The sequence below is a fragment of the Rhinoderma darwinii genome, chromosome 7, assembly GCF_050947455.1.
Source record: "Rhinoderma darwinii isolate aRhiDar2 chromosome 7, aRhiDar2.hap1, whole genome shotgun sequence".
Taxonomy (NCBI): Eukaryota; Metazoa; Chordata; class Amphibia; order Anura; family Rhinodermatidae; genus Rhinoderma; species Rhinoderma darwinii.
In genome coordinates, this window is record NC_134693.1 from 143164255 (window position 1) to 143186809 (window position 22555).

The following is a 22555-nucleotide window of genomic DNA, read 5'->3' on the forward strand; positions in this document are numbered from 1 at the left end:
GGACGACTTGTAGTTTTTATTGGTACCATTTTGGAGACCATGTGACTTTTTATCCCATTTTTAAGGCAGGATGAACAGAAAACAGCAATTCTGGCCTTGTTTTTTACGGTGTTCGCCGAGCGGGTTAAATAACGTAATCGTTTTATAGGTGAGGTCGTTACGGACGCGGCGATACCAAATATGTGTAACTTTTTGTAATTTTTGTATAATAAAGCATTTTGTAAGGGGAAAAAGTGGGTCTTTCATTTTAATTGGGATTTTTATTTCGTACAAATTTTATTAAAAATTTTTTAACGTTTTTTTTTAGTCCCACTGGAAGACTTTTATAATACACGGCAATACTTCTGTGTGTAACTGACCGGCATCTGTTGGACCGCAGCTCTGGCATCAACTAGAGGCAGCTCCGGCATCAACTAGAGGCAGCTCCGGCATCAACTAGAGGCAGCTCCGGCATCAACTAGAGGCAGCTCTGGCATTAACTAGAGGCAGCTCTGGCATCAACTAGAGGCAGCTCTGGCATCAACTAGAGGCAGCTCTGGCATCAACTAGAGGCAGCTCTGGCATCAACTAGAGGCAGCTCCGGCATCAACTAGAGGCAGCTCCGGCATCAACTAGAGGCAGCTCCGGCATCAACTAGAGGCAGCTCCGGCATCAACTAGAGGCAGCTCCGGCATCAACTAGAGGCAGCTCCGGCATCAACTAGAGGCAGCTCTGGCATCAACTAGAGGCAGCTCTGGCATCAACTAGAGGAAGCTCCGGCATCAACTAGAGGCAGCTCCGGCATCAACTAGAGGCAGCTCCGGCATCAACTAGAGGCAGCTCCGGCATCAACTAGAGGCAGCTCCGGCATCAACTAGAGGCAGCTCTGGGGGCCTTTGTTAGGCCCTTTGGCTGTCATAGAAGTCACTGGCACCCCGCAATTGCAATAGCGGGGTGCCAGGGGGGTGAGAGCTATTGAGCACCGCATCTAAGGGGTTAAATGTAGGGATTTTGATCCGCCCGCTCGACCAGCGCTGCTCCGAGCCCTCAGCTATTATAGGGCGCTGTAACTGATCCCGGCGGCGCGGTTTAATCTAATGCAGCGCAGTGAAAAGGCGTATTGTCGGCCACTAACAGGTTAATATCAGGAGTTCATTATACGTGGGGTAATACAGAACATCAGGCGGGGCCATTTACCTGTTGTGTTGTCAAATCCCACTGTGCATTGCAGAATTCTTCCTTGTCTTCTGTGAACACCGGGACGTCATACTCCTGGGCTGTAGGGGGCGCTGCACGCGGATCTATCACCTTGAGGTGCATCGTGTTACTTTCATCTGGAAGAAGACAGGATTTATTAGTGAGTGAGCAGCAGATAGACTCCTGTACCTATAGGGGGGGGCATGTTTCTATAAGGAGGGGGTACGTACATATAGGGAGGGGCACGTACTTATAGGGAGGGGCCACGTACATATAGGGAGGGGCACGTACTTATAGGGAGGGGCCACGTACATATAGGGAGGGGCACGTACATATAGGGAGGGGCACGTACATATAGGGAGGGGCACGTACTTATAGGGAGGGGCCACGTACATATAGGGAGGGGCTTGTTTCTATAGGGAGGGGGTAAATACATATAGGGAGGGACACGTACTTATAGGGAGGGGCCACGTACATATAGGGAGGGGCATGTCCCTATAAGGAGAGGCATGTCCCCTATAGGGAGGGGGCATGTCCCTATAGGGAGGGGGCACGTTCCTATAGGGAGGGGGCACGTTCCTATAGGCAGGGGGCACGTTCCTATAGGGAGGGGGCACGTTCCTATAGGGAGGGGGCACGTTCCTATAGGGAGGGGGCACGTTCCTATAGGGAGGGGGCACGTTCCTATAGGGAGGGGGCACGTTCCTATAGGGAGGGGCACGTACCTATAAGGAGAGGCATGTCCCTATAAGGAGGGGGCACGTACCTATAAGGAGGGGGCACGTTCCTATAAGGAGAGGCATGTCCCTATAGGGAGGGGGCACGTACCTATAGGGAGGGGGCACGTTCCTATAGGGAGGGGGCACGTTCCTATAGGGAGGGGGCACGTTCCTATAGGGAGGGGGCACGTTCCTATAGGGAGGGGGCACGTTCCTATAGGGAGGGGGCACGTACCTATGGGGAGGGAGCATTCTCCAGTGGAGTTCAGCCCCTCCAGCAGGATACTCATGATGGGCACCAGTCGCTGCTTGCTGTCCTCATTAGAGATGAAACCGGATTCCAGCTACGAGAGAAAAGAAAATTCAGGAACATATTTTGGCCCAGAGAACAGCGAGTGGAGAAGAAGGTGATGGAACGAGGCCCAGGGAACACGAGACGTTCTGGAAGGGCAGCTGTCACCTCTGAACATCATTTTCCAGTTTATATTCCGAATTAATCTCCATAAAGCTATTGGTTGCTATTGGAAACAGTCAGCAAGCTTGTGGTCAGACAGCCCCATAACCGCTCCGGAGCTCCTGTAATGCAGGGCAGTCCGTTTTTCCTACTGCAGAGACTACACGATCCCCAATACAAATAACCCGAGTAAGTGCTGCAGACACTGAACAAGCAGGGCATGCTGGGAGATTTCAGCTCTGAAGCCTGGTTTTTAATTAAAAACCGACACGCCACTGAACATGAAATTTCTCACTGCACCTGTAGGGGTTTATGTATACGGCTCCTATAGGTACCGACCTCCAGCGTCTTCAGGTATCCCGCCAGCTTCTTCACAATGGGCTCCAGCGCACACGTCTTGGCTCTGGCGTTGCACACAAAGCCCAGGTTAAAGAGCAACGCGTTCCGGCTGTACTTCTTGTGCTCAATGCACACCGGGCAACCAATCAGCTTCTTGTCCATGGCCGTGCTGCAAAAAGACATTGGGAGACTCAGCGACAGTCGCACCCGGGACGAGGATCAGACCAATCACAGACTCTACACCCAAACACTAACGCTTATCTTCAGCTGCTTATCTCTATCCACATCTGGGAAAGCGAAGTAACAGTGAAAACGGCCGCCATTACAGCTCCCACAGATGTGGTCACTCAGCTTTCCCAGTCTCCTGAATGGCACATCTGCCTTCATACAGCGATTCATCTTCCTCATCCTAAATTGCAGCATAACTGGGTGGATGTCAGTCAGGAGCCTGTAAAGCCGGGTCATGGTCCATGTGTGAGCGGGACGGCAGCCATACTGACTGTTACCCAGCTTTCCTAGAAACAGATATCATTAAGAAACGGCTGAAGTCTTTCAAGGAGAAGTCTGAGGTGCGGATGTGGTCCAGGGGCCGCAGTCCTTACACGGTGATCAGCTTGTTCTGGAGCTCAGGTTTGGTGATGATATAAACCTGGACGGTGTCAAACAGCTCCCGTGAGATATATTCCTCGGGGACCTGCCGATACAGGAGTGACATCGTCATGCGGGGGCAGTACAACCCAGAATATTAGGGGGGAGGGGAGCCATGTCGGGACTCACCTGGTAACGGATCTTGGGGCCGAGAGTTGGATGGAACTCGCTGAAGAAAACGCACTCGATCCTCCGACTGGACATCACTGTGGATACCAAGGGAGAGGCTGTCACCGCACGGGGACACAAAGGGAGAGGCTGTCACCGCACGCGGACACCAAGGGAGAGGCTGTCACCGCACGCGGACACCAAGGGAGAGGCTGTCACCGCACGCGGACACCAAGGGAGAGGCTGTCACCGCACGCGGACACCAAGGGAGAGGCTGTCACCGCGCGCGGACACCAAGGGAGAGGCTGTCACCGCGCGCGGACACCAAGGGAGGGGCTGTCACCGCGCGCGGACACCAAGGGAGGGGCTGTCACCGCGCGCGGACACCAAGGGAGGGGCTGTCACCGCGCGCGGACACCAAGGGAGGGGCTGTCACCGCGCGCGGACACCAAGGGAGGGGCTGTCACCGCGCGCGGACACCAAGGGAGGGGCTGTCACCGCGCGCGGACACCAAGGGAGGGGCTGTCACCGCGCGCGGACACCAAGGGAGGGGCTGTCACCGCGCGCGGACACCAAGGGAGGGGCTGTCACCGCGCGCGGACACCAAGGGAGGGGCTGTCACCGCGCGCGGACACCAAGGGAGGGGCTGTCACCGCGCGCGGACACCAAGGGAGGGGCTGTCACCGCGCGCGGACACCAAGGGAGGGGCTGTCACCGCGCGTTGACACCAAGGGAGAGGCTGTCACCGCACTTGGACACCAAAGGAGGGGCTGTCACCGCGCGCGGACACCAAGGGAGGGGCTGTCACCGCACGCGGACACCAAGGGAGAGGCTGTCACCGCACGCGGACACCAAGGGAGAGGCTGTCACCGCACGCGGACACCAAGGGAGAGGCTGTCACCGCGCGCGGACACCAAGGGAGAGGCTGTCACCGCGCGCGGACACCAAGGGAGAGGCTGTCACCGCGCGCGGACACCAAGGGAGGGGCTGTCACCGCGCGCGGACACCAAGGGAGGGGCTGTCACCGCGCGCGGACACCAAGGGAGGGGCTGTCACCGCGCGCGTACACCAAGGGAGAGGCTGTCACCGCACGTGGACACCAAGGGAGAGGCTGTCACCGCACGTGGACACCAAGGGAGAGGCTGTCACCGCACGTGGACACCAAGGGACGGGCTGTCACCGCACGTGGACACCAAGGGAGGGGCTGTCACCGCACGTGGACACCAAGGGAGGGGCTGTCACCGCACGTGGACACCAAGGGAGGGGCTGTCACCGCACGTGGACACCAAGGGAGGGGCTGTCACCGCACGTGGACACCAAGGGAGAGGCTGTCACCGCACGTGGACACCAAGGGAGAGGCTGTCACCGCACGTGGACACCAAGGGAGAGGCTGTCACCGCACGTGGACACCAAGGGAGGGGCTGTCACCGCACGTGGACACCAAGGGAGGGGCTGTCACCGCACGTGGACACCAAGGGAGGGGCTGTCACCGCACGTGGACACCAAGGGAGAGGCTGTCACCGCGCGTGGACACCAAGGGAGAGGCTGTCACCGCGCGTGGACACCAAGGGAGAGGCTGTCACCGCGCGTGGACACCAAGGGAGAGGCTGTCACCGCGCGTGGACACCAAGGGAGAGGCTGTCACCGCGCGTGGACACCAAGGGAGAGGCTGTCACCGCGCGTGGACACCAAGGGAGAGGCTGTCACCGCGCGTGGACACCAAGGGAGAGGCTGTCACCGCGCGTGGACACCAAGGGAGAGGCTGTCACCGCGCGTGGACACCAAGGGAGAGGCTGTCACCGCGCGTGGACACCAAGGGAGAGGCTGTCACCGCGCGTGGACACCAAGGGAGAGGCTGTCACCGCGCGTGGACACCAAGGGAGAGGCTGTCACCGCGCGTGGACACCAAGGGAGAGGCTGTCACCGCGCGTGGACACCAAGGGAGAGGCTGTCACCGCGCGCGGACACGACGTACAGCTGACAACTCTTTTCCCGATGCCCTATTAGGAAACCTGCATCTAAGAGATGGGAGCAAACGCTGCAGAGATTGTGGAGGTGATAGCGGGGCAGTTTGGTGTTTTGTCGGCACGGTTTGGCGTTCCGCGGACAGTTTGGCGGCACGGTTTGCTGTATGTGCGCACTGTGTTCACTATCTGGACGCGGTTTGGTGCCCGGGGTAACACATAGCAGTGACTGCGCACTCTGCACTATTTCCCCCGGCTCTGGGACATTCTGTTTATATGTGATTGTCATAGAGAACCATCCTCACTGATACTCGCTCATACTGACTAATACTCACTGATACTCGCTCATACTGACTAATACTCACTCATACTGACTAATACTCACTGATACTCGCTCATACTGACTAATACTCACTGATACTCGCTCATACTGACTAATACTCACTGATACTCGCTCATACTGACTAATACTCACTGATACTCGCTCATACTGACTAATACTCACTGATACTCGCTCATACTGACTAATACTCACTGATACTCGCTCATACTGACTAATACTCACTAATACTGATACTCGCTCATACTCACTAATACTCATACTTGCTAATACTCCCTCATACTTACTGATACTGATACTCGCTCATACTCACTGATACTCGCTCATACTCACTAATACTCATACTTGCTAATACTCCCTCATACTTACTGATACTGATACTCGCTCATACTCACTGATACTCTCTCTTCTTCACGCTGCAGCCATCAACACAAGCGCTGCACAAACCGGAAGTAGTGTGTGCGTCTCAAGCCTCTCTCCCACTCCGGTCCCGCCCCTCAGAGCTCATTGGTTAGCTTTCAGTTGTTGATAAATATTGAGCCCAGATACAAACCCGGAACAAGCTGGCGGTGGGAGGAGCTTCTTGGGTGATTGACAGGAGCTGTACCAAATGAGACGTCATTTGAGGGGGGGGGAATGTAACGTTTCCTGGGGATGTAAGTGATAGAGAGACGTCCAGGGGCCCCGGATCACTGCCTGTCCCTGGAGAGAGGGACTGCGGGACCGCGGACACCGGGTAATGTGGATACTGCATGACTAAGAGTAGGACTACAACTCCCAGCAGACTATATGAACCTGCAGTGGCCCCAACATCTAACTACGAGACATGAATTGTATGTGCTGCGCCGGGGGTCAGTCTGAGCCCCAGCAGATCACACGGAGTGCAACTTTCTAATAGACTTTGGGCTTCAGTTCCTCATCATGTTCAAGATCTCTGCTTGCTGTCAGTAAATGGGAACATTTGTTACATTTAGAAGCTGAAAACCTTTCCTTACCTCTAACTTCTCGCAGCTGAGACTCCGCTACTCTGACTCCCTGTAGACTGGATATTTGTGTAATTGGAGTAGAGAGAGAAACTCCAGCGACTGCCGCAGATAGAAGATAAAGACGAAAAATCACCATAAAAACCAAAAGTGCACGTGTGAAAAATGGAAGAAAACCGTCACATGATCCTGAGGTCAGAGGTCAGGATGACGACAATGAAGGTGAACGGACGAAGCCGGGACAACGAGAAGGATTATCAGAGCGAGACGCCGCGCGTTACCCCGAAAATGATGAATAAGCCGCGTTCACACGGCGTGGACTTGACGCGTTTTTGGGTGTCCTAATTAAGCACCCAAAAAACGGCCGTACGTTAAATAGTGCTTAGCAAAGACGCCGGCGTTTCTGACGCATTTACATGTCCGGCCTCGTTCACACGGCGCTAAAACAAAGCCTAAGAATACGTGAGACGAGACGTCCGAGCAGCAGGAGAGCGCGGGCTTCACTTCAGAATCCTGCCGGCGTCTCGTGTCCGCGCGCTCCCCTCCAATCTCCTCCTCGTCTGGGACCATTTACGGCCGGCACAGAACGACCCCGCGCCGATTTATTAGGACGATCTCTAAAACCTTTGGGGCGATCGTCGCCGTCGTGTGGACGCCATTAATATGTTCTGGGCGTGTTTACAGCTTTCTTATGCCGCATCCCACGTATCGTAACGGACGCAGCGCAGGTCGCCAAAGACAATCGTGACGCAGTGGGTTTTTTGATGCGACGTTTTTCGTCAGACTGCGCAGTGCGGAGGTTTTGCGTCGTCTTCGTGTATTGTCATAAATGACATCTGGACGTTCCGCAGCGTGATTGACCTTTGTGTCGCCCGCGGAGACGATATTTGTACATTTAATATCTGACCGTGTGTTATTAATATTTTTCCTGATTTTCGGGGTAACTCGCGGCGTCTCGCTCTGATAATCCTCGTTACCAGCCACGTCCGGTCACCTTCATTGTCGTCACCCTGACCTCTGACCTGCGGGTCACGTGATCCCTTCACCGACCCTTTTAGGTATTTAAAGGGGTTTTCCCATCACAGACGTTTATGAAGTTTCCACAGGAGGGGTGATAAATGTCAGATCGCTGGGGGTCCCCCCTCTGGGGGTCCCATCTCCAGAACGTGGCCCCTAAACCCGGTTCCACCTTCGGCTCCCGGACTCCTCCTGATTATTTGGTCGGGAGTTCTGATCACCGCGCAGCGAGAGACGTAACTTTGTGACCTTCTTCATGGTCGGACTTCAGCTGCAACACGCAGCGGTATAACGGGGTTCAGGGACCCCATTCTGGAGATCGGTGCGACCCCGATCTATCTGACATTTATGACGTATCCTGTGGAGCTGAACTACGAACTTTTTCCAGACTGGATACAATTGTAACAGACCCTCTGCTGTGAGAAGTATCGTGTCTGATCATGTCACATGATCTGCCGCTCCGGCGATATAAGGGTATGTGCACACACACTAATTACGTCCGTAATTGACGGACGTATTTCGGCCGCAAGTCCCGGACCGAACACAGTGCAGGGAGCCGGGCTCCTAGCATCATACTTATGTACGATGCTAGGAGTCCCTGCCTCGCTGCAGGACAACTGTCCCGTACTGTAATCATGTTTTCAGTACGGGACAGCAGTTCCACGGAGAGGCAGGGACTCCTAGCGTCGTACATAAGTATGATGCTAGGAGCCCGGCTCCCTGCACTGTGTTCGGTCCGGTACTTGCGGCCGAAATACGTCCGTCAATTACGGACGTAATTAGTGTGTGTGCACATACCCTAACTTTACTGCTCGCTGCGGTGGGCGCTCGTAACCGCTTCACGTGTTTGTTTATTATTTTTTCACGCCGGACGGTCCTGAATCTGCGTCTTCTAACGTTCCGCTTTGTGTTCCGCTGCAGGGTAAGATCATGGCTCCGAGCGCAGACGTGGACTCGCGGCTGCACCGCACGCTGCGGCTTCTATCTGGAGTCGCCGCTCACTTGGTCGCCTTCGCTTTCACCATTTACGTAAGCTGCAAGTCCCAGCCAGGAACATGTGAGTGTCAGGACTGTGATTCCCTGCGACTTGTCAGGATCTGATACACCCTGTAGGTCCTCGTTAAATGTACTCTCCAGGCTCCTCCCTCTCGTCAAAGCTCCTCCCCTCACTGAGGCCCCTCCCCTGAAGTTTCCTGATCGTCTTTCTCTCGCTGGAGGTTTAGTTTCCTGTAGTTTATCTTCTTCTGTCTTTACTGTAATGATGACTTCTTGCTGAGCTTGTGCTTATAGACAGCAGCCAATCTGAAAAAGCAGAGCTGCAGTGTAAAGCATGGGGGAGTGACCTAGACTTTAGGTTTCAGACTGGTTCGGCTGGTCGCTGATCTGTCTAGAGTCATTAGGTGACCGGCTGACACCTCTTCAGTTGCGCAGTTCATGGATCCAGTCGCTTTTAACCCTTTGTCTTTTTCTTTGCAGCTCCGTTTTCCTGGCACCCGTTCCTTATGAGTCTCGCGGTGAGTCCTCGCTGCTCGTACAGAGAGAAACAATGTGATGTATTCTGATCGTCGCGCCATTCATGAGTCGATCGTTTGGCAGATTTACATCTTACACCAGAAATTGGATTAAATTATTGCGCAGATCGGCGTAGATTTTAATTTCTGTCTTGAGGTCGGAGCTGCGGCGCTTCATAAACGTGCGTTCTACCCCAGCGCTCCTCTGTTATTGGCCAGGTTCACATATCGCGTTCATATTCTGCTGCAGAACCGGCTAAAAAAATCGACCAAAATCCACAATGGAATACGCACGCATTTCGTTGTTGTTTTTGGCGCGGTGGTTAGTCGCAGGTTTTAATTCCGTGCATCGGAGCGGGAGCGCTGCGGATTTATTAGGTGGTGAGAAGATGGGTTTGTGACATTGGACTTTGTTGCGGGATTTGGTGTGAATTCCGCAACGTTTGTGCGATCCCACCGTTACGGTAAGTTCGTGGAGGCAGATTTTTCCCGGCCTGCACTTTCTTTGCCGCGATTTTTGCTGCATTTTTTTTACCGCCGCCATTGAGCGCCGCGGACAACAAACAGCGAAAAACGCTTTCTCTGCCTCCCATTGACTACAATAGGAAGTCGGAGATGGAACCGCGGGAAGAAAGAGCATGTCGCTTTTTTTTCCGGTTGCGCGAAAAAAAAAACGCCTCGGCCTCCTATTGAAATTAAATGCAGGCGATTTCGGAAGTTTTTTAGTGCAGTTTCCACGTCAAAAACAGCGTTAAAAAAATCCTCTGTGAACTGGCCTTGCCGGCGTCTCACGGGTCGGATTCGCCGCGTAAAAATCATTCAGCGTGCCCAACCTGGAACCTGCGGTTTTATGAACAGAATTTTTGCTGCGGAGGAAGGTGCGCGTACTTACCCCTCCTGCTTCTGTGCGCGCAGTCCGGCCTTCTACGATGACGTTGCAGGCCATGTGACGTGCAGCCTGTGATTGGCCACATGGGATGAAACGTCATCATCGAGGGCCGGACTGCAGCAAGGAGGAGGGCGTTCTGGGTAAGTATGATTTTTTTTTTTTTGCCGTAGTTGCGATTCTTGCAGCCATTACGCCACAAAAATCGCAACACTTGGCTTTCTGTTGCCGGTTTTGCATCTCTATTGAATTCAACGATGAAAACCGGCGACAGAAAATCAACTAAAACGCAGCAGAAATTGCCATGGAATTAAATTCTGCGCCGCAGGTCATTTTATTAACGTTTACGCTTCGTTTTTTTCCGCAGCGCGGGCCGGACATTTCCTACATCTCATCCACTTTGCTGCTACTGTAAACGCTGCGCAATTTCCACATACAATTACATAGCGTAAAATCTGCAGCGTTTACGCTACGTGGGAACCCGGCCTTAGACTGACGTATGAAACGCCAAACAATTTTCAACATCTCTGCATGCGATCAGTAAACGGAACCCCGTCCTGACCGCTCACACAGGGGCAGCGTAGACGGGAACATTCTCATATTTAAGGAGCCGCGCACCTGTGGAAGTTCCGGAACTTTTTATTTTGCAATAATTGACGTGCGGCGCCGCCTGATTACCGCTGTGAGGCGAAACCCGCGGCAAATCCGAAACAACATCCACTTGTAAAAAGTGCAGAATTTTCAGTGGATTTGTTGCGGACAAATCCGTGGCATAAATTACGCAACGTGTGAAGCCGCCCGGACCGCTTCGCTGAGCTCCTAAAATACGTTCCGCTACGGCGCCCGGTGTAAAGACGACACTTCCCAGAATGCAAACCACCATAGTGAGCGCTGCAGACGCTGAACAAGCGGGGCATGCTGGGAGATTTCAGCTCTGAAGCTGCAGGATTGTGAATTCTAGATGTAAAATAGTCCTCAGAGGTGAATAATCGCTCCCAGCTTTATTTATGTAAAACATTCTGCGCCGTCCGTAATTGTGGGGAGCAGTGTAGAGATTTGGAGGTGTCGTGTATCATGTGACTTTGGGGACAGATCAGCGATCCGCGATGATTTAAGCCGCTTGTCTCGTTTCCCTGCAGTTCTCCTTCTTCATGACGGAAGCCATGTTGGTTTTCTCACCCGACGCCTCTCTGCTCCGTTCCTTTTCCCGTAAGGTGCGGGTGCGGGCGCACTGGATTCTGCAGCTCCTCTCTGTCCTCTGCGCCATCCTGGGCCTGGGCATCATCTACTACAACAAGAGTTTACACGGGAAGCCGCACTTCTCCACCTGGCACGGTCTGCTGGGGTTACTCACCGTGCTGTGGGCTCTGATCCAGAACGTCGGCGGGATTACTCTACTCTACCCCAAACTGGCGCAGCGCTGGGCTCTGTCCACCCGCAAGCTGTACCACGCCACGTCCGGGCTGCTGCTGTACCTGCTGGGGTGCGCCAGTCTCTTCCTCGGCATGTCTTCCCTGTGGTTCAGCGCCAACGTCACCGGCAGTTCGTGGTACCTGTGCGTGCTCTGTCCGGTTCTCACTGGTCTGGTGGTCATGAATCAGGTCAGTAACGCTTATCTGTATCGTAAGAGGAGCCAGTCCTGAGGCGGAGGACACGCCGGCTCCTCACCGCTGCACTAGACGCCATTCACGTAGCGGCGGACGCTGTCGGTGCAGACGCCGTGTTACTTTTTTTTTTTTAATTGTGGATTCCAAGGACTATAAATGCCAAGGACCTAAAATCCATCCCCAATCATCGTTCTGGGGACCAACGCTGCATAAGCCGCTTCTCTCCCTGGGGCCGCGTCCTGATACGGTTATTACTCTTATGTTATAAAGGTGGAAAATCGTGTCCAATGGATGCAGAATAAAAGGGACGTTTCTATTTCTTAATTTAAATCGATACATTTTATTATTTTTTTAAAAGTTTCTGGAGTTGTATCATGTGCGATACTCCAATCACATCCCAAGCTGCATTAACAATTCCACTGGCACTGTAATAACATGCACCAGTAAAGAGCTAAATGAGCTCCAGCCCAGTGCTTTGTGGGTAATATTGTGTTTGTTTAAGTGTACTGTACCAGCTATAAACACTACATGTCCCACAATGCACTACTGCGGCATAAACACCCTGATCTAGCAATAGGCGAAGAGCTGCATGTGGCCAAAAAGTGCAATGCATTGAGTAAAGCGGTAACAGCCGGTGTAACACGTGCCACGATTCACCACAGTGCACCATACACTGAACCAGCAGGAAGAGGCAACTTCAGAGCTAACAGGAAACCAGTAGAAACTAAGTGCAGCTCTGGATGTGACTGGAGTAGATCGGTAGTTCCCATTTGTTTCCTCTTTCCCGGGTGTTTGTGTGGAATATCAATAAGCGGAAACCTCGTGCGTTTCTTTCCACGTTGATTTGAGTCACTGTTTGTATTATTGTCGAGGTACCTGCAAAAAGTGTGGGAGCAGAACAGCGCCCCCCGCTGCCAGCACATATGTATCTCCAGTCCGTGGACGAACCACAGATTTAGGCTTATTCCCTCTATCACTTAGGCCTTATTCACACGAGCGCATTTCACATCCGTGTTCCGCGCGTTCCAACAACGGACATCACACAGACTTACGCAAATCAATGGGTGCGTGAAAATCACGGACAGCGCACAGACGCACATCCATGTACTGTCTGTGATTCACGCACCGGTTGCTAAAGAAAGGAGAAAAAGAAAAACACCTCCTTCAGTTTTTTTTGCGGATGACATACGCGCATAAAAACCGCAGACGCGCACCGTACACGGATGTTACACGGAACTACAATGCGTGCAAAACGGACACGCTCGTGTGAATAAGGCCTAAGTATCTACAAAAGAAGCAGCCGATCCAGCCGTGTAATGAAGCCGGGGGAGAGCTGCCCATATACAGCACTTCCCTCACCTTATAGAGCGCAAGCTCTTCAGACCAGGACTGATGACGAGGTAGATCTGATGCCACAAAGGTACAAGAGCAGAGATGTGATTGGTTGAAGCTCCGGCCTGGACTGTTCAGAGCGGAGACGTGAAAGAGCAAATTATTTTATTCTGGTATTTATCTCCCCCGGAGCAAACGTGGCCGAAATGTGCAGATCAGAAGGTGAGATCATCTGCAGGACTCCGCCTTGTTCCAGGACCTTCAAACCAGTTCTGTAAATGCAGGGATTAGCCAGAGGCCAAACACAGGTGAGCAATAAGGATGCAGCATGTTTTATACTCAAGTCACACCCAGAGCTGCATTTAGAATTGTAATCCAGCAATATTCATTCGGGACAGTCACTCTGTAAATATGACATTACTTAGAAAAAAAAGACTAATGAGCGCAGCTCTGGAGTATAATACAGGATATAACTCAGGATCAGTACAGGATAAGTAATGTAATGTATGTACACAGTGACTCCACCAGCAGAATAGTGAGTGCAGCTCTGGAGTATAATACAGGATATAACTCAGGATCAGTACAGGATAAGTAATGTAATGTATGTACACAGTGACTCCAGCAGCAGAATAGTGAGTGCAGCTCTGGAGTATAATACAGCATGTAACTCAGGATCAGTACAGGATAAGTAATGTAATGTATGTACACAGTGACTCCACCAGCAGAATAGTGAGTGCAGCTCTGGAGTATAATACAGGATATAACTCAGGATCAGTACAGGATAAGTAATGTAATGTATGTACACAGTGACTCCACCAGCAGAATAGTGAGTGCAGCTCTGGAGTATAATACAGGATATAACTCAGGATCAGTACAGGATAAGTAATGTAATGTATGTACACAGTGACTCCACCAGCAGAATAGTGAGTGCAGCTCTGGAGTATAATACAGGATGTAACTCAGGATCAGTACAGGGTAAGTAATGTATGTACACAGTGACTCCACCAGCAGAATAGTGAGCGCAGCTCTGGAGTATAATACAGGATATAACTCAGGATAAGTAATGTAATGTGTGTACACAGTGACTCCACCAGCAGAATAGTGAGTGCAGCTCTGAAGTATAATACAGGATGTAACTCAGGATCAGTACAGGATAAGTAATGTATGTACACAGTGACTCCACCAGCAGAATAGTGAGTGCAGCTCTGAAGTATAATACAGGATGTAACTCAGGATCAGTACAGGATAAGTAATGTAATGTATGTACACAGTGACTCCACCAGCAGAATAGTGAGCGCAGCTCTGGAGTATAATACAGGATATAACTCAGGATCAGTACAGGATAAGTAAAGTAATGTATGTACACAGTGACTCCACCAGCAGAACAGTGAGTGCAGCTCTGGAGTATAATACAGGATATAACTCCGGATCAGTACAGGATAAGTAATGTATGTACACAGTGACTCCACCAGCAGAATAGTGAGTGCAGCTCTGGAGTATAATACAGGATGTAACTCAGGATAAGTAATGTCATGTATGTACACAGTCACTCCACCAGCAGAATAGTGAGTGCAGCTCTGAAGTATAATACAGGATGTAACTCAGGATCAGTACAGGATAAGTAATGTAATGTATGTACACAGTGACTCCACCAGCAGAATAGTTAGTGCAGCTCTGGGATATAATACAGGATGTATCTCAGGATCAGTACAGGATAAGTAATGTAATGTATGTACACAGTCACTCCACCAGCAGAACAGTGAGTGCAGCTCTGGAGTACAGTACAGATTCCATTTTCATGTTGCGGCTTCAGGACATGCTGCCGCGTAGATCACTGGTTCTCATCTATGGAGATACGTCTGTAGGGGGATCTAATAATACAGAAGCGTTTTACTTCTCCACCATATTCCCTCTTGCGCAGTGTAGACCCTATGGACCCCCCTATGTTGTATTGTGCTCCTGGATCCGGTAGAATCAGTGGATATCCCTATTCTAGAAGTAGGATCAGTGAGCGTCCCGTGTTCTTCCTGGGGTCGTCCACAGACACGTATAATTTCCAAAAAGGTTTAATCCAGACAGAAAAATATCAACATTTACACCCCCCGGACCAGAAAATGTAAATCCTCTAAGAAAAGAGTTCTTTCCCAAGGTCCAGCCGGTCCCCTCCCCCGTCATGCAGAGTAACCGGAGACTTCACCTCTTTTTAGGTTTACTGTCCTCAGGCACATGGAGAAGTGGGGGAGGGGATCCTCGATAATGATGGCACATCCCATATTAAAGGTGCTGCTCCCGCCTGCCCTGCGCTGCCCCCCGGTGCCTGCTGGTAGTGTTATTAGAGGGCACGGAGTAGGGGGAGGGGAGGTGCCGTCTGTGGATCGAGCTTGGCCAAGAGGTGACGATCAGCGCAAACACCGGCCGCCGCAGCAGAGAATCGAGACGATGGCGAGCGGGTCCCATTGGGCGTCGGATCCATCGTGCAAACAACAATGCCAATAGTGAGGGTAAAGGACCCGCTGGGTGTAGTAGTGTTTCCTTGGTTCTGCTCCCCGTGTGCTGACCACTAGTGGACTGTCCACGGCCGTCTTATACGAGGGATGTTGCTGCACTCGTCTCCGGAGAATCCCCTTTACTGAAGGACGTCTCGTGCGACGCTTCGTCTTCATCTTCCTCCTCCATGTTCGGCCATGACGTCTGGTCTTCTACGCGCTTCAGCCGTTCGTTCAGAGCCTTGAGAGCCAACTGCCTGCGGAAAACGGAAGACGAGACCATGAGCGAGACGCCGTCACCCCAGCATCAGTCCCTATACTCCAGTCACACCCACAGCTGCAGTCCCTATACTCCAGTCACACCCACAGCTGCAGTCCCTATACCCCAGTCACACCCACAGCTGCAGTCCCTATACCCGTCACACCCACAGCCCCTATACTCCAGTCACACCCACAGCTGCAGTCCCTATACCCGTCACACCCACAGCCCCTATACTCCAGTCACACCCACAGCTGCAGTCCCTATACCCGTCACAGCTGCAGTCCCTATACCCGTCACACCCACAGCCCCTATACCCGTCACACCCACAGCCCCTATACTCCAGTCACACCCACAGCCCCTATACTCCAGTCACACCCACAGCCCCTATACTCCAGTCACACCCACAGCTGCAGTCCCTATACCCCAGTCACACCCACAGCTGCAGTCCCTATACCCCAGTCACACCCACAGCTGCAGTCCCTATACCCCAGTCACACCCACAGCCCCTATACTCCAGTCACACCCACAGCTGCAGTCCCTATACCCGTCACACCCACAGCCCCTATACTCCAGTCACACCCACAGCTGCAGTCCCTATACCCGTCACAGCTGCAGTCCCTATACCCGTCACACCCACAGCCCCTATACCCGTCACACCCACAGCCCCTATACTCCAGTCACACCCACAGCCCCTATACTCCAGTCACACCCACAGCCCCTATACTCCAGTCACACCCACAGCTGCAGTCCCTATACTCCAGTCACACCCACAGCTGCAGTCCCTATACCCCAGTCACACCCACAGCTGCAGTCCCTATACCCCAGTCACACCCACAGCTGCAGTCCCTATACCCCAGTCACACCCACAGCCCCTATACTCCAGTCACACCCACAGCTGCAGTCCCTATACCCGTCACACCCACAGCCCCTATACTCCAGTCACACCCACAGCTCCTATACTCCAGTCACACCCACAGCTCCTATACTCCAGTCACACCCACAGCTGCAGTCCCTATACTCCAGTCACACCCACAGCTGCAGTCCCTATACCCCAGTCACACCCACAGCTGCAGTCCCTATACCCCAGTCACACCCACAGCTGCAGTCCCTATACCCCAGTCACACCCACAGCCCCTATACTCCAGTCACACCCACAGCTGCAGTCCCTATACCCGTCACACCCACAGCCCCTATACTCCAGTCACACCCACAGCTGCAGTCCCTATACCCGTCACACCCACAGCCCCTATACTCCAGTCACACCCACAGCCCCTATACTCGTCACACCCACAGCCCCTATACTCGTCACACCCACAGCCCCTATACTCCAGTCACAACCACAGCTGCAGTCCCTATTCTGGTTTCCTGTTCACTCTCAGGCTGCAGGACGTAACATCTCCCTGCTGGTTCAGTGTCTGTACGAAGTGGTGGACGGTGGGAGTTGTAGTGTACGGTAGTCTGAAGAACAGGTAATAGATCCATCAGGTAGTCTGTTATGGGTTGGTGGCAGCCAGTAAAATAGGGACTGCAGCTCTGGATGTAACTGGAGTATGAGTTGAAGGAGTATTCCGGGAGTTAAAAATAAACTGGCCTCTGTTTACTTTGCTGCAGCGATGACGCGCCGTACATTCACGTGACCACTGCGCCAATCACTGGCCTCAGGTGATGCGGACATGTACAGAACGAGACCCGAGGCCAGTGATTGGCTGCAGAGGTCACATGGATGTCCGGCGCGACATCGCTGCAGCAGATAGAAGCTTTGGTTATTTTTTAATTTCATCCCATTTCTCACTGTCTGGGCCATTTTTTATTTTTTTTACTCCGACAAACCCTTTAATATGACAGTAGAATTGTGACTGCTTTGGATGTAACTAGAGTATAAAGACATGAAGCGTCAGTACAGGAGTCATTATATGGAGGTTTTATCTCTAAACCCTCTGCATTGGACAAGACTTTTCCTAATAAAAAGTGACTGAATCGTACTGACGGGGGTGGGGAATTTACATTAACATAAGAACTGTAAAGCTGAACCTCGCAGCACTAGCGCCACCTCCAGGCAGGGCAAAAACCTGCACAACTCCTGCCCCTACATTTCCATCGAAATAATTTTTATTAAAGGGCCGGACCAGACTTTTGTAAATGAAGCTGAAAACATTCTTAAAACTTCTGCAACTTTCTACTACACATTGTATTTCAATGCATCACCCTTTCAAAGACCTCTGCTTGCTGACAGTGAATAGAAAATTAATTGAGAGTCTGAACCCATCTTAATATAGCCAGGGCTTGTTACAGTGTATCAATGTAAATTCTCCCCTGTCCTGGACTCCAGGCTGATACATTTTGTCTACACTGACACATTGCAACACACCCTCAGGTCAGAATAGTTTTCAGCCTCTGGATGTAACTAGTGAATGTTTCCATTCACTAACAACAATCAGAGATTTCGTAAATGGTTACAGCCCACCCCCCCCCCCCCCCCCCCCCCAGACATAATAAATGCCCCAGTATCAAGCAGTGACCTCAATAACGGTGTTGCAGGGGCTACCAATTTTTTTTCCTCCTTCTGTTGGGGGGGGGGGGGGTTGTTTTTTGATTAATCACCCCCCCCCCCCTCCCGGCATTATTTTACGGGGCAGGGGGCGCTGACAAACCTTATTAATCATCTACATAACGGCCTCATGAACAAGAAAAGATCATCCCGACCGTGAGGCGGCAGCCGGGGGCTCCACACAGAGGGGGCTTCAAATTGGCAAAACTCCAGTCAGCGGCCCGGGGGGGGGGGGGGGACAAGTCTTAGGGTTTGTGCACACGGACTGTTTTCAGGCGTATTTTGGGGCATTTACGCCTCGAAAAACACCTGAAAAATCGGAAGCAGAACAACGCCAAACATCTGCCCATTGATTTCAATGGGAAATACGGCGCTCTGTTCCAACGGGGCGTGTTTTTACACGTTTTCCAAAAACGGTGCGTAAAAAGACGCACGCGAAAAAGACGCTGAGAAAAAGAAATGCAGGTCACTTCTTGGGACGTTTTTGGAGCCGTTTTTCATTGACTCGGCCGCAAAAACGCTCCGTGTTTTCAGAAGTTTTTGATTTTGTGCGCAGCCCTTATAGACGTCCTCTCTGATCCTAGGAAAGCTGGGTGATAAGCGCCAATAGAGCTCTCACAGGGGACGCCAGCCGCCTAGTGAGGCTCCATTGTCACTGCCGTTCAGGACTCTGGGAAAGTTGGGTGCGCCGTCCGCTATAGCCGTATACAGGTCATCACACAACTTTCCCCATAGACAGAAAAGGCTGAACGGATATTTCACCAACTTGATGGAAATATTTACTGGGAGTTATTGGGGGGGGGGGGGGAAATAGTCCCGTAGTGATGGGCGGAGCTTCCTATTGTCATCTGATCTTGCTCCTCCCCCTTTGAGGTACTGAGGGGTGAGGTCCGTTTGGCGCGGCTGTGGAATTGCTTGTCAATGGCCGCGTGTTGTTGGCTGCGGTTACAGCGACTGTTTCCCGGGCAAATGGCGCGTCCGTAACGGAGTCTTCATCAGCGGCCGCACAACGTTACAGGTAAACAGAAGATCTAACCACAACAACGCGCAGCCATTTACGAGAAAGTTGACAGCCGCGCAAAACAGGGCGCCGACGCGGCTATAGGGCGCATTAATGCCGCTACGTGAGGCCGTACACCTACAGGAAACATCAAGGAATTGTAAGATAAAGACCCCTAATAGAAACGTATCACTATCACTCCCATCATCCTCACCCCCGGCAATGAGCTGCTCACGATGATCAGGGGGGGCAGGGACTTTCTTTATCAACCCGCTATTATTTTCAGATCCTTCTTGTAGGTAATCGGAGGTACTGTAATAATGTTACATCAGGGGAGCGCTAACTATTTCTGTGATCTCTGCTTGCTGTCAGTGAATAGGAAATTTTTTGTCTATTTCCAGCGGCTGAAGACCTGTCCTGACCTCGTCCTGCTCACACAGCTGATGGGATGTACATAATATAGGAGGTCGGGGACATCACGATAGTCACATGACGCGGGAGCGACAACCGGAACACATCAGGGAATCGCCAGTTACGTCATTGATTTATATATTTTTTCAAAATCTCCAGCCCAAAGGAAATCTCTCCTCTCAGGACGTGTTCACACGGCGTCAAAGGTGAAAAGCTGCGGCGTTTATACCAGGCGGAATTTTCACTGCCGATTATAAAAAAAAAAAAAGGAGTTTTCACATTTTAAACATTTCCAATGGAGGATCCGACAGACGCCGGGGATCGGGGCAGACGCCGGGGATCGGGGGGCAGACGCCGGGGATCGGGGGGCAGACGCCGGGGATCGGGGGCAGACAGACAATCACTTGTATTTTTGTACTTCAGACACGGCGTGTGAACATGCCCTTAAACTACTGGAGCGTTTGTTACAGTGTATCCGGCCTGGACTCCAGACTGATACACTGTAACAAACCGTCAGGACAGGAGAGAGATGTGGCTGCCGCTGTGTGAAGCTCACAGAGGATTGTCTAGACTGGATACAATTGTTACAAACCCTCAGCTGTGAGAAGTATTGGATCTGTATGGATTCTCAGCCTGCATGTAACCCAAAATGTTCCTATTCACCAACAGCAAGCAGAGATCTTGGAAATGCTGAGTAATTGAAACGATTAGAAAGTTGCAGAACTTTTCATTACACAAGACTGGACACTGGCCCTTTAAGAAGTTTCTACACCCTTTCTGTAGCGCAGCCCATCCCCCGCACACGTTACCTCCTCCGTTCTGCATCTTGGGGGTCAGTGCCCGGTAAGCTGATGGTGATGGAGGATGGCGCCCCAACGTCGTATCTCTTGACGGCTTGCGGACAGAGTCGCAGCTTCACCAGGCCGGCATGTGTGAGGGCTCCGAGGAGGGCAGCGGCGGGCTGCAGGGGCGCCGGGAAGAAGCTGGCGAAGGAGAAGTGGTCGGACATGTCTCCCCGCCCGCGGCTGTGTCTCTGGTAGAAGCGCAGGTACACCCAGCCGGACAGCAGCCCCAGACTGTACCCCACCAGCACCTGACCCGGGATCAGCCCGGCCACCGTCAGCACTACAACCCCCAGCAGTGCCAGCTGAGGTAGAAGCCGCACCCACCGCTGAGGCTCCACCAACCCGTCTCCAATCGTCTGTTTATGCGCCACCAGGACGGCGCCGGCGAAGGCTGGAAATCCGTGGACCCGGGCAGAAAACAGGAAGTGAAGGTCGGAGGTGGCAGCGTAGGACACCAGGAAGAAGAGGGAGCTGAGGACCCCCACAGACAGACTGACCACCCCATAAAACAGCAGCAGCTCCGGGGCCCCCCACAACGGCTCCAGCCTGCGCCCCGCCCCCAGTGTCAGCAGGAGATTAGCGAGGACGTCCCACAAGTGCAGCTCCACCAGTCCGTGAGTCACCAGCGTCCACAGCCAGAGGTTGGGGGGCAACAACAGACCCGGGGTGACGGCCAGAGCGTGAGCGGTGTCCGCCCAGAAGGAGAGGAGGTAAAGGAAGACGACCGCCCCCCACAGGCACTTCACCAGCACGCTGCTCCCGGACAGCGCCGACACCAAGCGGTGGGCAGGAATGGAGCGCAGCATGGCGGCCACCTCACCGATCCCTAAACCTGGGGTCACCCTGTCCCCGACCTCTGCACCCCAATATCCTGTCACTAACCACAGAACTAATCGCGTATCTACAGTGCGGCTACGTCCAGGGTCACCCCCTATAGACAGTCCCAGGATAGGATCGGTCACAATGTCCCGTATGGATACCAGTATCCCCTATACAGAAGGCTGCCCCAGAACCCTATAGAAACCGCACACCTGCCCGCGATAGAGGGTAATAGAGTGACGGTGGGGGTGGTGAGATCTATAGAATGGCCCCTATAACGTCTCCTACACAATCTGCCCCTATAGAAAGTCCTCTGCAACATCTGCCCTATAGAAAGTCTTCTGCACAATCTGCCCCTATAGAAAGTCCTCTGCACAATCTGCCCTATAGAAAGTCTTCTGCACAATCTGCCCCTATAGAGTCCTAGACAGAAACCGACCATATAGTCATCCTACAAAAAAAGAACTTCCCCTATAGAAAGTGTCAGATACAAACTTCTCCTATAGACCGCTCCCAGCACCAACTGCCTCAGACCCCAATACAAACTTCCCCTATAGGGTGACCCCAATATGACCGCCCGCGCACAGAGGCCCCTATAGACACCGCAAACCCCTATAGACCGGATCTACTGTGCTCCATAAGACCTGTCCCCGGCAGTCCGTCCCTCCAGGCCCCGCTGTCTGTCACTCTCTCCCGCTCCGGTTTCCGGGATGTACAGGGGAGGCCGGACACTTCCACCCAACAACGTCACCAGCCGCGCAGCGCATAAACACACAGCACGCATGCGCTGTCTCCACCGCACAGGCCTCTGGGAGTTGAAGTCCTGGTGAGCGGCCATGATGATGCGCATGTGCAATTGAAGCCTCTGTCATAGCTTTAGCAATAGTGAGGACGGCAGAGAGGTGTTATACATGATAGAGGTCAGGAAGAGTACAGTAAATGTTCCCATTCACTGACCGCAAGGAAAGGGCCTGAAAAAGGTTAAAGACTTGAGTTACAGGGTTATTTACATAAAATGGGATATACCCTTTAATTGACACTGAATGAATGTGTGAAGTTTCCCATCATCCTCTTATGTCCCCTCTATGATCTGTACATGG

The 22555-nt window shown here is 52.4% G+C and overlaps 3 protein-coding genes across 3 annotated transcripts in view; 1 reads left to right on the top strand and 2 right to left on the bottom strand.

Moving 5' to 3' along the window:
- NPRL2 (NPR2 like, GATOR1 complex subunit) overlaps positions 1 to 6246 on the bottom strand; it is a 12920-nt gene extending 6674 nt beyond the window's left edge. Inside the window, exons 1-6 of the mRNA XM_075831928.1 lie at positions 6144 to 6246; positions 3466 to 3542; positions 3291 to 3382; positions 2689 to 2857; positions 2131 to 2239; positions 1177 to 1313 (exon numbers count right to left, since the gene is read on the bottom strand). Of these exons, the coding sequence (XP_075688043.1) occupies positions 1177 to 1313; positions 2131 to 2239; positions 2689 to 2857; positions 3291 to 3382; positions 3466 to 3542; position 6144 (585 nt within the window). The 5' untranslated portion in view covers positions 6145 to 6246. The remainder of the gene's footprint in view (positions 1 to 1176; positions 1314 to 2130; positions 2240 to 2688; positions 2858 to 3290; positions 3383 to 3465; positions 3543 to 6143) is intronic.
- Positions 6247 to 6319: 73 nt separating this feature from the next.
- Positions 6320 to 12082, top strand: CYB561D2 (cytochrome b561 family member D2). Its single transcript, XM_075831929.1, has 4 exons — positions 6320 to 6484; positions 8670 to 8805; positions 9225 to 9262; positions 11285 to 12082. Exons 2-4 carry the CDS (start codon positions 8679 to 8681, stop codon positions 11786 to 11788), a joined length of 669 nt encoding a protein of 222 aa, XP_075688044.1. The 5' UTR covers positions 6320 to 6484; positions 8670 to 8678; the 3' UTR covers positions 11789 to 12082.
- A 3052-nt stretch (positions 12083 to 15134) lies between these two features.
- TMEM115 (transmembrane protein 115) lies at positions 15135 to 22235 on the bottom strand. Its single transcript, XM_075831930.1, has 2 exons — positions 20601 to 22235; positions 15135 to 15827 (listed from the first exon to the last, which is right to left on the bottom strand). Exons 1-2 carry the CDS (start codon positions 21440 to 21442, stop codon positions 15668 to 15670), a joined length of 1002 nt encoding a protein of 333 aa, XP_075688045.1. The 5' UTR covers positions 21443 to 22235; the 3' UTR covers positions 15135 to 15667.
- Between the last annotated feature and the right edge of the window lie 320 nt (positions 22236 to 22555).